Source organism: Syngnathus acus, chromosome 16, assembly GCF_901709675.1.
Source record: "Syngnathus acus chromosome 16, fSynAcu1.2, whole genome shotgun sequence".
NCBI lineage: Eukaryota > Metazoa > Chordata > Actinopteri > Syngnathiformes > Syngnathidae > Syngnathus > Syngnathus acus.
Window position 1 is genome coordinate 14,604,336 of NC_051101.1, and position 13,356 is coordinate 14,617,691.

Consider the following 13,356-nt stretch of genomic DNA (forward strand, 5'->3'; position numbering starts at 1 on the left):
CCTGCCTGCCTGCCTGTGCCTGCCTGCCTGCCTGTGCCTGCCTGCCTGCCTGCCTGCCTGTGCCTGCCTGCCTGCCTGTGCCTGCCTGCCTGCCTGCCTGCCTGCTGCCTGCCTGCCTGCCTGCCTGCCTGCCTGCCTGCCTGCCTGCCTGCCTGCCTGCCTGCCTGCCTGCCTGCCTGCCTGCCTGCCTGCACTCACTGTGTGCGTGCGTGCGTGCGTGCGTGCGCGCCTGCTTTCATGGAGGTGACTCCCTCTAGAGGACATGTCTTTCATCTCACAAAGCATTTGCAGAAAAGCTCCAATCCATCCAAAGAAATTGTATTACTGTTCAAATTCAGTCATGATTTTGCTGTCTGGCTTATGGAACGGTTACTTTCATGAAATTAGCCACACTAAATAATAATGGAAGTTATTTTAAGGCATATATTTGTCAAATGATAGTGGCAGGAGGGAGTGGCGTGTGACATTTTCACATTCAACATTGTCAGAGAAATTGTTGTTCATCATTACTCAGGCCGCACTGACCAGATGGATGACAAAAATGTCAAACTATTTTGTTAGACTTTACTTTTACAGATTGATCAAATCACTAAGTATCATAAGGATTTTTTTTACTTTCACTTTCTAATAATGCCAACGCTTAAAGCATTAAGGCACGGATGTACGGTGGGAGGCAAGAGGCCTACAGAGCCTGCAACTCTCTCTCTCTCTCTCTCTCTCCCCCTTTCTCATTCACTCTCTTTCTCTTTTCTGACACGGGGGCTTGCCCTCTGAATAAACTTTAAAGCTCGTGTGGGGAGAGAGAGAGAGAGAGAGAGAGAGAGAGAGAGAGAGAGAGAGAGAGAGAGAGAGAGAGAGAGAGAGAGAGAGACGCGGCAGGAGGGGAGTGAATGAGTGCTGCACGAATGGCAAAAATGCGCTGAACGTGCGGCGGAGATGTACTTTTTAGATGCGTGTGCCACTGAGAGGACGTGCGACTTTCAGCTCACAATTTACTTTAGTATTGCGTCCATAGAAGTGGTTGGTCCTGCTGTATTTCGTAACTTTTGATGCTGAATGAAAGGTGGCGGCGGCGGCGGCGGTGGCAGCAGCAGCATATCAGGACGCACCAGGACCAGGACGCGGCAGGACGCGGCAGGACGCGGCAGGACGCGCGGCGCGCCTTCACCGGGACGCAGAAGAGGTGCGAGAAGAGGCCAATTGTGGATAGAATATCTTAAACGCTTGTTAAGTCTTTTTTTTTTCTTTCTTTTTTTTCCCCACCCCCCTCCTTGTTTTGGCCAGATGACATTGATGCTTTTTGTTTGGGGAGAACGCTCTTGGATGCCTGCCTTTTTGTCTTTGCACCTCTGAAACTCCTGTGCAGGATGTTACAGTCCAAGCGGCCCAGGCACGATTGGGCCACTGCGCACTTTAATCACCAAATATCGCCATTGTGTCTAATAGGGCTGGCTCATCCACTCGGGATTCTTTGAGCACCTAGTATTTTTGGTGAACATTGACATTGGCTTCTACCGCTCTCATATCTGGGCTACTATGCAATTAAAAGTGATCTCCTTTGTCGTGATCATCTTGCACTGCATGGATTACACTGGATGCCAGCAGTACAGCACCTCCCGGCACTGGCAGCATAAACGTGAGTAGCACCGACATCTTATCAATCAACTTCATCAGACGGTCCCAAACGGTTTCGTTCCAATGCCTGTGCAAAAACAAAACGATACAAAAACGGTGTTATTGGTCAATGAAATATCAACATTATTATGATCATCATCATTGTTCTTATTCCATACAAATACCCCAAGCCATAAATGTGCATTTCAAGTACTCCAAACAGCTATGAACTGCAACAAAAGGAACACACCTTTTAACGTTTGAGTCAAGCCGTATATCTTTCAGGGCGCACGGTTTCTTTCTTTCTTTCTTTCTTTCTTTCTTTCTTTCTTTCTTTCTTTCAAAAGTGTCCGTCTAACTGTAATGCTTCACTCAAGAGGGTGGCTTAATTGGCCGCCTTTGAATGGTTCCGTTTGCTGCGCTGCTGCTGCGCTGCTGCGCTGCGTGTGGTGCAGCCAGCGCTAGTGAGATGGTTGCAGTCGCTCTCTAGTGGCCAGAATGGGCCAGCCCAGCCCAGGCCAGCCCAGCCCACGCTCGAGTCCAGTGAGATGCCCCTTCCATCAAATGCTCCAAGTTGTAAGAAACGGTGTGATGCTTCCATCCTCATGTTCTATCTCCACGCAGTCAATGTGTTGGACATACAAGTTACTTTTCATAGCTGCTCAAAACACAAAGTTGCTTCGAATGTATTCTTCAAGAAACTAGTCCGACTATGAAAAGAATAGCAGCATGAGAAGATGGAATGTGCCATCTCCCAGGGGTCCAACAATGTCTCCCCTATCAGACTATAAAACAACAATTCCAGTCTATTTTTTCAAGTCACCCACTTTATTAGCCAGCGTCTCCAGATGTGACGAGCTGATAAGTGGAATATTCCATGTATCAACGTGGCACAAAAGGCTCTGCTCTGCTCTGCTCTACAGTGCAATTGTAGACATTTGGAGTCGTGTTTGTATCCCTGCCACCCACCTTTTCTTGACATTTCACAATGGAGCTCCCATGGGCCTTTTTGGCTTGCGTTCTGAGAAGGTTGCATTTCTTTTGCTAGCTGTTCACTGTCACTTTAGTTGAGCGATTGCAAGCGGATTGCAAGTGTCTTTGCACTACATGATGAATCTGAAGCCTGCTCATGACTTCATCTCCGCAAAGCAAAACTCATCCAGGAGATGTTCAATTGATGATGCCCAAGGAGACGTACCTGTTCATGCCTTGCTGCTTGGAAACTTCTATCTTGGAATGAAACGTTGTACATTTGTCCCACACATGCCCAGTAATAATGAATTAGAGAACAGTGATGTGTCAGGCTTCGGAGTGTGGAAAATGGAGCAGGGCGACCAAGTGCAGCTTGGACCAGGGTTTATTGAAACAAACTCAAAAAGACTCGGCAAACTGACATAACTCACTAACAAAACCTAACAACAAGACTGACCGAAAAAGACGTGAAACAAAAAGACATCATGACATTAACACAACAATAACTAGACTGACTGACCAGGACGTGAGACAAGAAAACATCAGGACCTGACGACGACAATGATCCGACAGGGAGTCGGATCATTGTCGTCGTCACGCAAACACACAAACAGGACTTAATATACAAGACAGGTAACAAGAGGCAGGTGAATCTGATCACACTGATCATGGGCACACAGGAGGGGAGGGAGGGGCGAGCACACAGACACACTGACAAACTTTGGACATGATCACACAGGAGGGGAGGGGCGAGCACACAGACATGATCCACGGACATGAGCACACAGACATGATCGGGGGGATGAGTCGTGACAGAAAGCACACAGACAGACGGACAAAACAATGACAACATGGACGTGACCGGGGCCGAGTCGTGACATGATGTTTTTTTTTTGTCTTCTTCCCCAGCCAATCAGCCAAAACAAAAAACGGATCATGGGGTTTTCTAATTCAATATTGATGTCATGTTTATTGACAAAACTGTTGAACACGCAAACAGGTTCTAAGAGCTCATAAAGCTAGACGAGAATAGGTTGACTTCTGAGGAAGCTGCTGATGATGAGGCAGAGGAATGCTCTGGTGGATCCTGGGGGGACTCCTCAAATCCAATTTATAGTCCACACGCACACACAGTTTGCCCATTTGGCTGTGTTGGGACTCCGTCACATCGTCCGACGGGTCCGACCGAGGTGACGTCCAGCTCTTGAGGGTTGCCACAGCGGCATGGCATGAACTACTTACATCCCCTCCAGCTTTGCTTGTATGACACCCGCAGAGCCATAAGGCTTTCCTCCACGCTCTTTTTGGATTCTTCATTGTTGAGCACTCCGCACTTCCATTGGCATCAGAGCGCCGCATCAACATTGTTGCGCACCACATCAAGTGCGGGCTTCCCATTGATAGACGGAACAGATCATCGTCATTAGTCGATGACACATTTGCGGAATGTTTTATCAGGAGTAAGGGATACAGGAAATCGTAAAACAGCGGTAAGCATTGCGTCCCAGGGTCGGAACGCTCCGTTCGGCCCGCTCGCTCGGTCCAGAAAGTGAAATAATGCAAGCGTGCCATCAAGCGCCGACGAAACTCTTAGTCCGTCCGACGGACCCATTCTGCGCACTAACGTGGAAGCCTGCCAAAGATAGCGTCCGTCCATTCATTCCTGCTTCATCTCAGACCCAAGGTGAATGTTAGAAAGGGCCATTGAAGATGGAAGGAGTGACAGAAGATTGTTGGCTTTTTTGGTCTTTTCTACTGCTAGTCTCTGCGAGGTTGCTTTTGCAAACGTATCAATCGACCACGGTGCCCTACCTTTCTGTCTCACAGTTGTGAAATGCGTGGTGTATGTGGTCAACAGAGATCTCCGGAGTGAGTTCAGGTTGCCAGCAGGGTGGCTGTCTCACCTGCTCCGACTACAATGGCTGCCTGTCCTGCAAGCCGCGCTTCTTTATGCATTTGGAGAGGATTGGGATGAAGCAGATCGGGGTGTGCATGACTTCCTGTCCTCCGGGCTTTTACGGCACTCGCTCGCGAGAAAGAAACACGTGCACAAGTAAGAAATTGACTGAATGCAAATGGCAAAATCAAATCATTGGTCACGTGGAAGACTTCAAGTAGCCATATTCTGTCCTGTCATGACTCTCGTGCGCTGTGTCTGTCTGTCTGTCTGTCTGTCTGTCAAGAGTGCAGTCCCGAGTGCGAGTCCTGCTTCAACAAGAAATTCTGCATGCGCTGCCGGACGGGCTTCTACCTTCACCGGGGCGATTGCCGAGAGAGCTGCCCGGACGACATGCTCCGCAGCGATACAAAGAGGGAGTGTGTTCCCAGTGAGTGGGACAAAGGTGGCGGGCATTTCATCCCACCGCCGCTGCGTAAAATGTCTTCTGCTCGTTGGATAGTTGCAGAGTGCCCGGCAGAGTGCCAGTTCTGCGCAAACGGCGGCGACGCGTGCGCAAGGTGCCGGCCGGGCCTCTACCAGCTCAACGGAAGCTGCCACCGCGTGTGTCCGGATGACTACCAAGCCAACGACAAAGTCATGGAGTGCGCGCCGCGAGGTTTGTCGTCAAGGCTCACTACTTTTCCGAGAAGCCCGTTGACGTCTTTCTTCTCCTTTTGCCTTTAGTGCACTGCCAGGTGTCGGCGTGGAGCGAGTGGAGTCCCTGCTCTCGCTCAGGTAGAACCTGCGGCTTCAAGCGGGGACGGGAGACGCGCGCTCGCCAGGTCCTGCGCTACCCGTCGCCTTTCGGCAGACCCTGTCCCGAGATCTCGGAGATCAAAGACTGCCTTGTCGTCAGGAGAACGTGTCCGGGTGAGTGATGAAGAGCACCGCCCCCTTGTTATTGATGCATCTGGACCTCCATATGGAGTTGCTATGTGGAAAACAGACCGACCAAGTTGTCATTTTGGAGCGTGGACAAGATTGTGAAGTCCAGACCTCTCTGCTTTTACAATGGCAGCGAGTCCTTCCGCTCAGGACTATGGCTGTTTACTCAGAGGATTGGCTTTGTGCTTAGAGGGAGAGAGGGAGGGAGGGAGGACAGTTGGGCTTGGAGAGAGCACGATGTCGCAATGGAGGCTATTTGCACCACATCTCTTGCTTGGGATTTGAAAACACTGCGACCGCTGGCAAGTAAACATAGAAGCGAGAGAAAAGTGCCCTCTTGTTTCTGTATGCCTTGTTTTGGGTGTGCTTGCCGAGGTGCTCGGTGGCTACAGCTGCCTGCTTGCGGTGTAGCCGGACGGCCGAGCCGCCCGGCCGCCCGGCCGATGTGTCATTTAACACTACAGAGACCGCCCGGGCGCCCGGCCGCCCGGCCGCCCAGCCGCCCGGCCGGTCTCTGTAGTGTTAAATGACACATCACAGACAAGCTCAGATCCAGCCCCCTGGGGCCTCACATTTGCAGAACAAACATGTGTGTGTGTGTGTGTGTGCGTGAGTGTGTGTGTGTGTGAATGCACATATGTGAGTGTGTGTGTGTGTGAATGCACATATGTGAGTGTGTGTGTGTGTGTGTGTGTGTGTGTGTGTGTGTGTGTGTGTGTGTGTGTGTGTGTGTGTGTGTGTGTGTGTGTGCGTGCGTGCGTGCGTGCGTGTGCGTGCGTGTGTGTGCAATGCAGCAGAAAGGCAGTTCACTCTGGAGCAGAAACAGCCAGCCCAACATCAACATCCTCCCCGAGGGAGGCACGCGGCAACCAGCGGATCAGTATTGGTTTATCCCCACAGCTGCCAACACACACACACGCACGCACGCACACACACACACACACACACTCTCTCTCTCTCTCTCTCTCTCTTAATTGCGCCGTTTCAAATATATAGCAGCAATATTGAATAACATCATGAGCAGCACTAGCTAGCATATCAAAATGATGCCCTTAATGGTTTTTGGACCTTTCATGGTGAGACAAAACAAGAGCATGACTTAAATAACAGCTATGACAGACCAAATGATGAGAGTATGATCAATGAATGATCATGACAATAATGGTGAATGAGAGACCAATGTAGTTGTAAACAAAGCCAACAGCCTTTTGGAGTTTGAAATTGTTTTGTTTCCATTATTTTTCTGTAAATTTCAAATCCATGACTTTTGAATGCAAATCCTTCTCTGTTTTCCAATCCAATTTGGGTCGGATTGCATGAAAAGAAAGCAATTGCTCTGCATATTCTTGAGCCGATTCTATTTTGTGTTACTAAATTGGTGGCAAGGAAACACTTCATCATCCCTAATATTCCTTCTTGATTGACCGAGATTTTGGAAGGAAAGAAAGAAAGAAAGAAAGAAAGAAAGAAAGAAAGAAAGAAAGAAAGAAAGAAAGAAAGAAAGAAAGAAAGAAAGAAAGAAAGAAAGAAAGAAAGATTTCTGATATGCTACAGTCCGTTGCGTGATGAACAAGTTGTCTCTTCTGTGATGAATGACAGCTAATGATGTGTTTTGCCATCATATGGCTCTTTACATGGTGCACATGCTGAGGGGGCAATTTTGGGAGAGCAGCCCACTGACACTGATACATCCTCCTCCTCCTCTCCACTTTCTCTCTGTTTTCTCCTCCCCCCTTCTTCACCACACAACTTCTTATTTCGACGAAATATGACATGTGCTATACGTTAAAAGAGCTTGAGAAGCTCTAGTTGAACGTGACAAAACCAAATTGGCTGCTTTTCAATTGGATGTGATTGCCTAAATGATGAGCATCCAGATGAGGAAAAACCTTGCTTGGCTCCGCTGTGGTCTTTCTTATCCACAAGTGAGCCTTGTGAATGTTCGCACACAGCACCAGCACGTCTCTCAACTTAATGCAGGCTCATTTGTCCTTGCATCGACCTGCTGTTCACCCCCGCCCCGCTGTATCGCTCTTGCTGGACAGAGTGTGTGCCTGCCCACTTTAACTCCCACTTAGGCACACACACGCACGCGCACACACACACACACACCTTGCAAGCATCTAAATAAGGTGAACTCAATAGTAGAAAGACCTTTGTGTAGCACAGTTGTCCACGACAATAAGATAAACATGATAACCTCCAAAAGTATGAGAGATACTATTTGATTCTGCATGTGGACGTGCAACTATTCACAGCCCTGCATAAACATGTCCACGACAGAATGCTTGCTAGACAGTGCATGGAAAGCACCGCGGACAGATACACACTCACACTCACATGCGTGCTTTTTGGTGACATTGTGGCAGCTCTTGCCGCAGGCCGCATTCCATTTGTTGGCCAGCACATAGCCTTTAATCCAAGCGCGGCTCCCGCCAAAAGCCCCCCTTCCCCGTGTGCCTCTGAGAATATACCGTACGTATGTGCCAGTACACACATACAAGTATCCCTCCCTGTGCTATATTAAAGCCTGACTCTTTCCTGCACATGCAAGTCATTGGCTATGAAACTTGAGTGACACAGCAGACATGTTTCGATAGGACTAATATACTTCAGTGCTTTCGGGTGCTTTTTATTTCCAAAAAAGATATCATGTACTGTATACAATTTTATGAGCGAGTCAATACAATGAGAGCAAAATGCCATTTAAATATACAAAAAGACTTCAATAAATGCAGGTCAAAACTATCATAGAACATTCATCACGATAAAGTCCCAAGATGCATGTCTGAAAACTCTTCAACTCTTCAGTCATTTTTTGGACTGGCCTGGCCTGGCCTGCCAGGCGTGTTGACAGAATCCTGGAGAGGTGTCTCATTGCTCGCTCATTGCACACTTGTCAAAACACAGTTTAGAAAAAGCCATCAAAAACAGATCCAACAAACTAAATGCATGTTGCTTTTGAGAAACACTCCGCTAATCATCTCAACCTGGCACGGATTAGCTTTCTCCTCTCCTCTCCTCTCCTCTCCTCTCCTCTCCTCTCCTCTCCTCTCCTCTCCTCTCCTCGGGCTCTAGAGTATGACTAATCCGGCCAAATTGTTGTAAATAGTTGTGGTGTCAGGAGAGGAAAAACAATGAGAGCAAAGGGGACTTCCTGTGTTTATAGAGTGCCGGGGGCAGACCCTCAATGAGTCAGTGCAGCGGTTACGCCGGCCGGCCAGCCGCTTCCATCAGTCCGCCTAGATCATATTTTTATATAGAATGTCACTTTTTATTCAGCCGCAATATCACTACATTGTTGGAAGCCGTATGCAACGTCATTTCGTTTTGCGTGCACCCAGTGTTTACAAAATGACAATAAAGTTTGTCTAAGTCTAAGTCTAAGATACAATTGCAGAATATGTTCAAGAGCTAGATCAAAATATGTACATCCATGGTACCACATCACACACAGATATGTTTATTATTAGAGTTTAAGACAACATTGGAGGGAGCCTCAAAAATTCTCGCATTTCAGTAGACCAAAAACACAAAGAGCACGTTTGGTCAACATTGCATTGTCAAAGAGAACAAGCCCTTTTCAACAATTTAGGGCTAGGACAAGGGCTTAGGCTAGGGCTAGGGTTAGGGTTAGGGTTGGGGCTAGGGTTAGGGCTAGGGCTAGGGCTAGGGCTAGGGCTAGGGCTAGGCTTAGGCTTAGTCTTAGTCTTAGGCTTAGGCTTAAGTTTAGGTTTAGGGTTGGGGCTAGGGTTAGGGCTAGGTTTAGCCTTAGTCTTAGTCTAAGGTTTAGGTTTAGGTTTAGGCTTAGGGTTAGGGCTAGACTTAGGGCTAGGGCTAGGTTGGTTTAGCTACGTCTATGGAGTTTGGATACTGCAATATGTACAATACTGTGGTCTGGGTTTGCTTCTTGTTTTTTTTCTCACAAAGGTATTTTCTTTTGATATGGATTGCGATGATACATATCGATAACGCAAAATACGTACTTGGGATTGAATGTTTTCAAGACATTGACCATGTGCTTAATTCAAGTGTGTGATGGGTGCTAAAAGGAGGGTGAAGAAGTTGGACTTCCCTGCTCCGGATGAGGCCAGCCATGGCAAAAATGAGGGGCTGTGCGGGGGGCAGGAGCTTCGGTCAGAGAAATCTCATTCTGTCTTTCCCTTTATCTCTTTTTCCCTCTCCCCCCTGCGTCTGTCTGTGCCCACTGCCGACTTCAGCAGTTTCACAATCCCCCCATGCAAGGTGGGCAGCCAAGCAAGCGGCCCAACGTGCAGGCGGTGCTGCGCACTTGCACTTGCACTTGCACTCACTCACTCACTCACTCACTCAGTCGCACTACAACAACAGGAAAGGGCCTCTGCATTGGTCCTGTCTCCAAGCTCCCCGAGAGAGACTGGATCTTGTTGTTATCATTATTGCTGTATACTGTAGCTCAAGCACAGATAAATCTTCAGCATACCAAAATTCTCGCTTTTGTTTATGAGATGTTGCAAGACGGGATACTGGGAGGGCTTTATTGAAAGAAAGGCCTTCTATGTTGGACAATGGAGCGAGCGATCATCACGACAGCGAGTAGCAAGGGCTCATGTGGAATCGCTGTTAAAGACTGACCCCTACTGGTCGTCATCTAGAACGGATTGCAACCGCATGTCATGATAGAAGGAAGGAAGGAAGTTCCGTTTTCTAATGCTGCCCTTGTCGTTGCAAATGTTTTCAACGAAGGTTGAAATACACAGCGAGTGAGCAATGCTGTCTTTGGAAATAAGCAACTAGCTTTGATCCTCATCCATCTGGCGTAAGGTGAAGGTGAGCACTGGGAGGGAATACACGCCAGCCAGGCAAGAGTTAAGCAAGCGTCTTCCACTTGTCTTAGCTCGAGTGAAAGCAAAGAGCATTAGCGCACATTCTGTGTTGATCATCATCCCGTTTGCTGTTTGACACAATTGCATCAAATGCGCTCATGTCGGCATGTTGTGTGTATTTATTGTATGGTTGTCTTTTTTTTGGAGCTCATCAATCAAATGTCTTTTGCCACCGTAGGACGGAGGCCAAATGATCGAAAGCAACGGAGGAATCGTAACAAGAACAAGGAGGTGAGAAGGGAGAAGAAACGAGAGCGCGAGAGCGCTGGAGACGCGGGGGAGCGTCAAGAGGACAGGAACAAAACAGAGCATCGGCGTCGGAGAGGTCGTGACCCGGATCCTTTCTCCCCCGGGGAGGGCCTTGTACAGTCGCTAGCTAGCTAGCTAGCTAGCTAGCTAGCTCCGTGGACATGTTTAAGGCTAGCACCCCCCTAAACCTTCTCCTCCTCTTTGGCCCTCCCTCCCTGTCAACTGTGTGCTGGTGTCGCTGCTACCTGTACCATTTGAATAAACTGTTGATGCACAAGCAGGATTGGGCCAGGCACATAAGCATGTTCTTTTTCTGCCGAGCTAGCTACTCTCATTTGAAAAATGAAAGACTCTGCTGCTGGTACTGGAGAAGAAAGAAAGAAAGAAAGAAAGAAAGAAAGAAAGAAAACGCCGTCAGAAAGGCTTATTTAACGGGGCCCCGCTACAACGCTTGGATTTTGAATGGAGACATTATGTGGAACACGTGTTTTGTTCCTCATTTTTAGATCCATCTATCTACTTTATTTCCTGAAGAAGACAAAACAATAAAAGAGGGTCACCGTAGAAATTCATGTCGTGGAACCTTCCTTTTTCCAAGTTCAAGAAAACCAAACGTCTGGACAACCGCTCAACACGTGCACAAGCGGCCGTGGACGCAAAACACTTTTTATATACGTGGAAGAAAGTCAATCAAATTCACTGCGAGGCTTTTCTGTTTAAATCAAACTTGAGCTGCTCATCAAAAGAACCTGTATGTCGAATAAAACCATCATGAGTTTCATAGGCTTGTTTCTTATCTGTTCTCGCCTACTTTGACGTCAATTTTTGGGCAATCACAAGGCTACGTACGATCAATTGGAGAGATGATATATTCGTTGAGAATAATAGGTTGACTTGTACAGTCTGGAAGTGCCAAATCAAAACAAAGTTCTGAAAATGTCACAAATCTCTTGCAAATGTACCTAGATTGAATCACCGATATATGATGTTCTTCAAAAAAAAACAACCACAAGCATAAAGTACATTGTACCGATTGTTTATTGATGGTCATCACCAGTGTTTTTTTGGACTCAATGACATTTATGAGCATGAAATTGCCAGCATTATTTCCTCAATTCCCCGACATATGGTTTTCTGAAACTATGTGAAATTTGCAAAATAGGACATGAGAGCAGTGCAGACTTGGTAGCTGGTTCACATCTGCAAAGGAGAATCCCATTGAGAAAATGGAGACCATCCTTTGGCTAAAAGAAAAGCAACGGGGCTTTGCCCAAGAAGAGCCTTTATTTCATGTAAGACGGCAAACGTCAACCACAGTGGCAAGTTGCAGCGACCTGAATGTTCGTTCCCCTTCATTTCATCTTGGCCGCAAACTCCTCGCCCTTCTTGATGGAGCCCTTCAGCTCATCGACGGCGTCGCCCACCAGCTTCTCCTCAAAGGCGGACAGCTTGCCCAGCCCGAGGTTCTTCTCAATGCCGTTCTTGCCCAGGAGGAGCGGCGTGGAGAAGTACTTGCACTCCGTCTCCTCGGACCTGACAAAGGCGCATTCCACCACGCCCTCCTTGCCATTCATGGCATCCAAGACGGAAAAGGTGAAGCGGGCGCCGGCGTAGGCCATGGAGAGGGTAGCAGAGCCGGCTCCGGCCTTGGCCTTCACCACCTCCGTGCCGGCGTCCTGGATCCTGGCGGTCAGGGCAGACAACTGCTCGGCGGGGAACTCCACTTTGGGAGTGCACTGAGAAACGAGGGGAATAATGGTCTTGCCGGCGTGACCCCCGACCACGGGCACGTTGACGCGGGCCGGGTCGAGACCTTTCAGCTCGGCCACAAAGGTATTGGCTCTGACGATGTCCAAGGTGGTGACGCCAAACACTCGGTTGGGGTTGAACACTCCGTGCTTCTTCATGACCTCCGCCGTAATAGGAATGGTGGAGTTGACGGGGTTGGCAATGACGCAAATGGTGGCGCCGGGGCAGTTGCGAGCGCAGGCGTCCACCAAGGTGGCCACGATGGTGGCGTTGGTGTTGAAGAGGTCGTCGCGAGTCATGCCGGGCTTCCTGGGCACACCGGCGGGAATCACCACCACTTCGCAACCTTGGAGCGCGGCATCCAGCTGCTCGGGACCCATGTAGCCTTTGACCTGGGCTCGCGTCTCGATGTGGCTCAGGTCTGCGGCCACCCCGGGGGTGTGAGCGATATCGTAGAGGGAGAGCTGGCTCACCAAGGGGCTGTTCTTGAGCAGCAAAGACAGCGGTTGGCCTATCCCGCCGGACGCCCCCAGCACCGCCACTTTGGCGTGATTCGGCGACGAGCTCGACAAGCTCCTGGACAGGCTCCTGGCGAGGCTGCTCGTAGGTCTGACGGCGCGGGAAAACATTGCGCTAGGGTTTCCTTTGTCTTCGCTTGGCTACGCTGGGAGGAAAAGAAAGAAGCAACAGCTCCGCCGTGACACCAACGTCCTCTAACTGCTGGCGAACAGGAAGCCACGGAACCCGACTCCGCTCTGACAAATCTCGCGTTAGCTTGCGGAGGCGCGAGCGAGCGAGCGAGCGTTATCCGACGTCACTCAGATTGCGGAAGCGCTCGCTCGCCAGCTCCCTCGTTCCGCCCGCTCCCTCGTTCCGCTCCCATCGTTCCGCTGCGTGTCGGAACTTCCGAAATGAACATCAACGCATTGTTGATCTCCGTCGAAGCCGCTTCTTCACACCTTTTTTCGTCGGTGGAAATGCGCAGCTTATAATGAATGACGTTTGTCAAAGTCAAGCACAACACGTCATTTAGCATCGGCTCCCTTTGATTCGACGTCTTTTCCAAAAGGGATCTAAGAATAG

At 49.0% G+C, this 13,356-nt stretch overlaps 2 protein-coding genes across 4 annotated transcripts; one reads left to right on the forward strand and one right to left on the reverse strand.

The window, feature by feature from the left end:
- Positions 1-880: 880 nt before the first annotated feature.
- On the forward strand, positions 881-11,307 carry rspo3 (R-spondin 3). Of its 3 annotated transcripts, XM_037273562.1 has the most exons (7): positions 881-1,636; positions 4,445-4,639; positions 4,770-4,913; positions 4,986-5,141; positions 5,210-5,395; positions 10,454-10,506; positions 11,031-11,307. In XM_037273562.1, exons 1-7 carry the CDS (start codon positions 1,537-1,539, stop codon positions 11,253-11,255), a joined length of 1,059 nt encoding a protein of 352 aa, XP_037129457.1. In that variant the 5' UTR covers positions 881-1,536; the 3' UTR covers positions 11,256-11,307. The 3 variants fall into 3 exon arrangements, 2 of the variants coding, with proteins under 2 accessions (XP_037129457.1, XP_037129458.1); XM_037273563.1 differs by lacking the exon at positions 11,031-11,307 and having other exon boundaries at positions 888-1,636; positions 10,454-10,851; XR_005100605.1 differs by lacking the exons at positions 881-1,636; positions 4,445-4,639; positions 4,770-4,913; ... (1 more) ...; positions 5,210-5,395; positions 11,031-11,307 and adding an exon at positions 10,023-10,219 and having other exon boundaries at positions 10,454-10,780.
- Positions 11,308-11,544: 237 nt separating this feature from the next.
- Positions 11,545-13,038, reverse strand: mdh2 (malate dehydrogenase 2, NAD (mitochondrial)). The gene has a single exon (XM_037273565.1). It carries the CDS (start codon positions 12,900-12,902, stop codon positions 11,877-11,879), a length of 1,026 nt encoding a protein of 341 aa, XP_037129460.1. The 5' UTR covers positions 12,903-13,038; the 3' UTR covers positions 11,545-11,876.
- Positions 13,039-13,356: the final 318 nt, after the last annotated feature.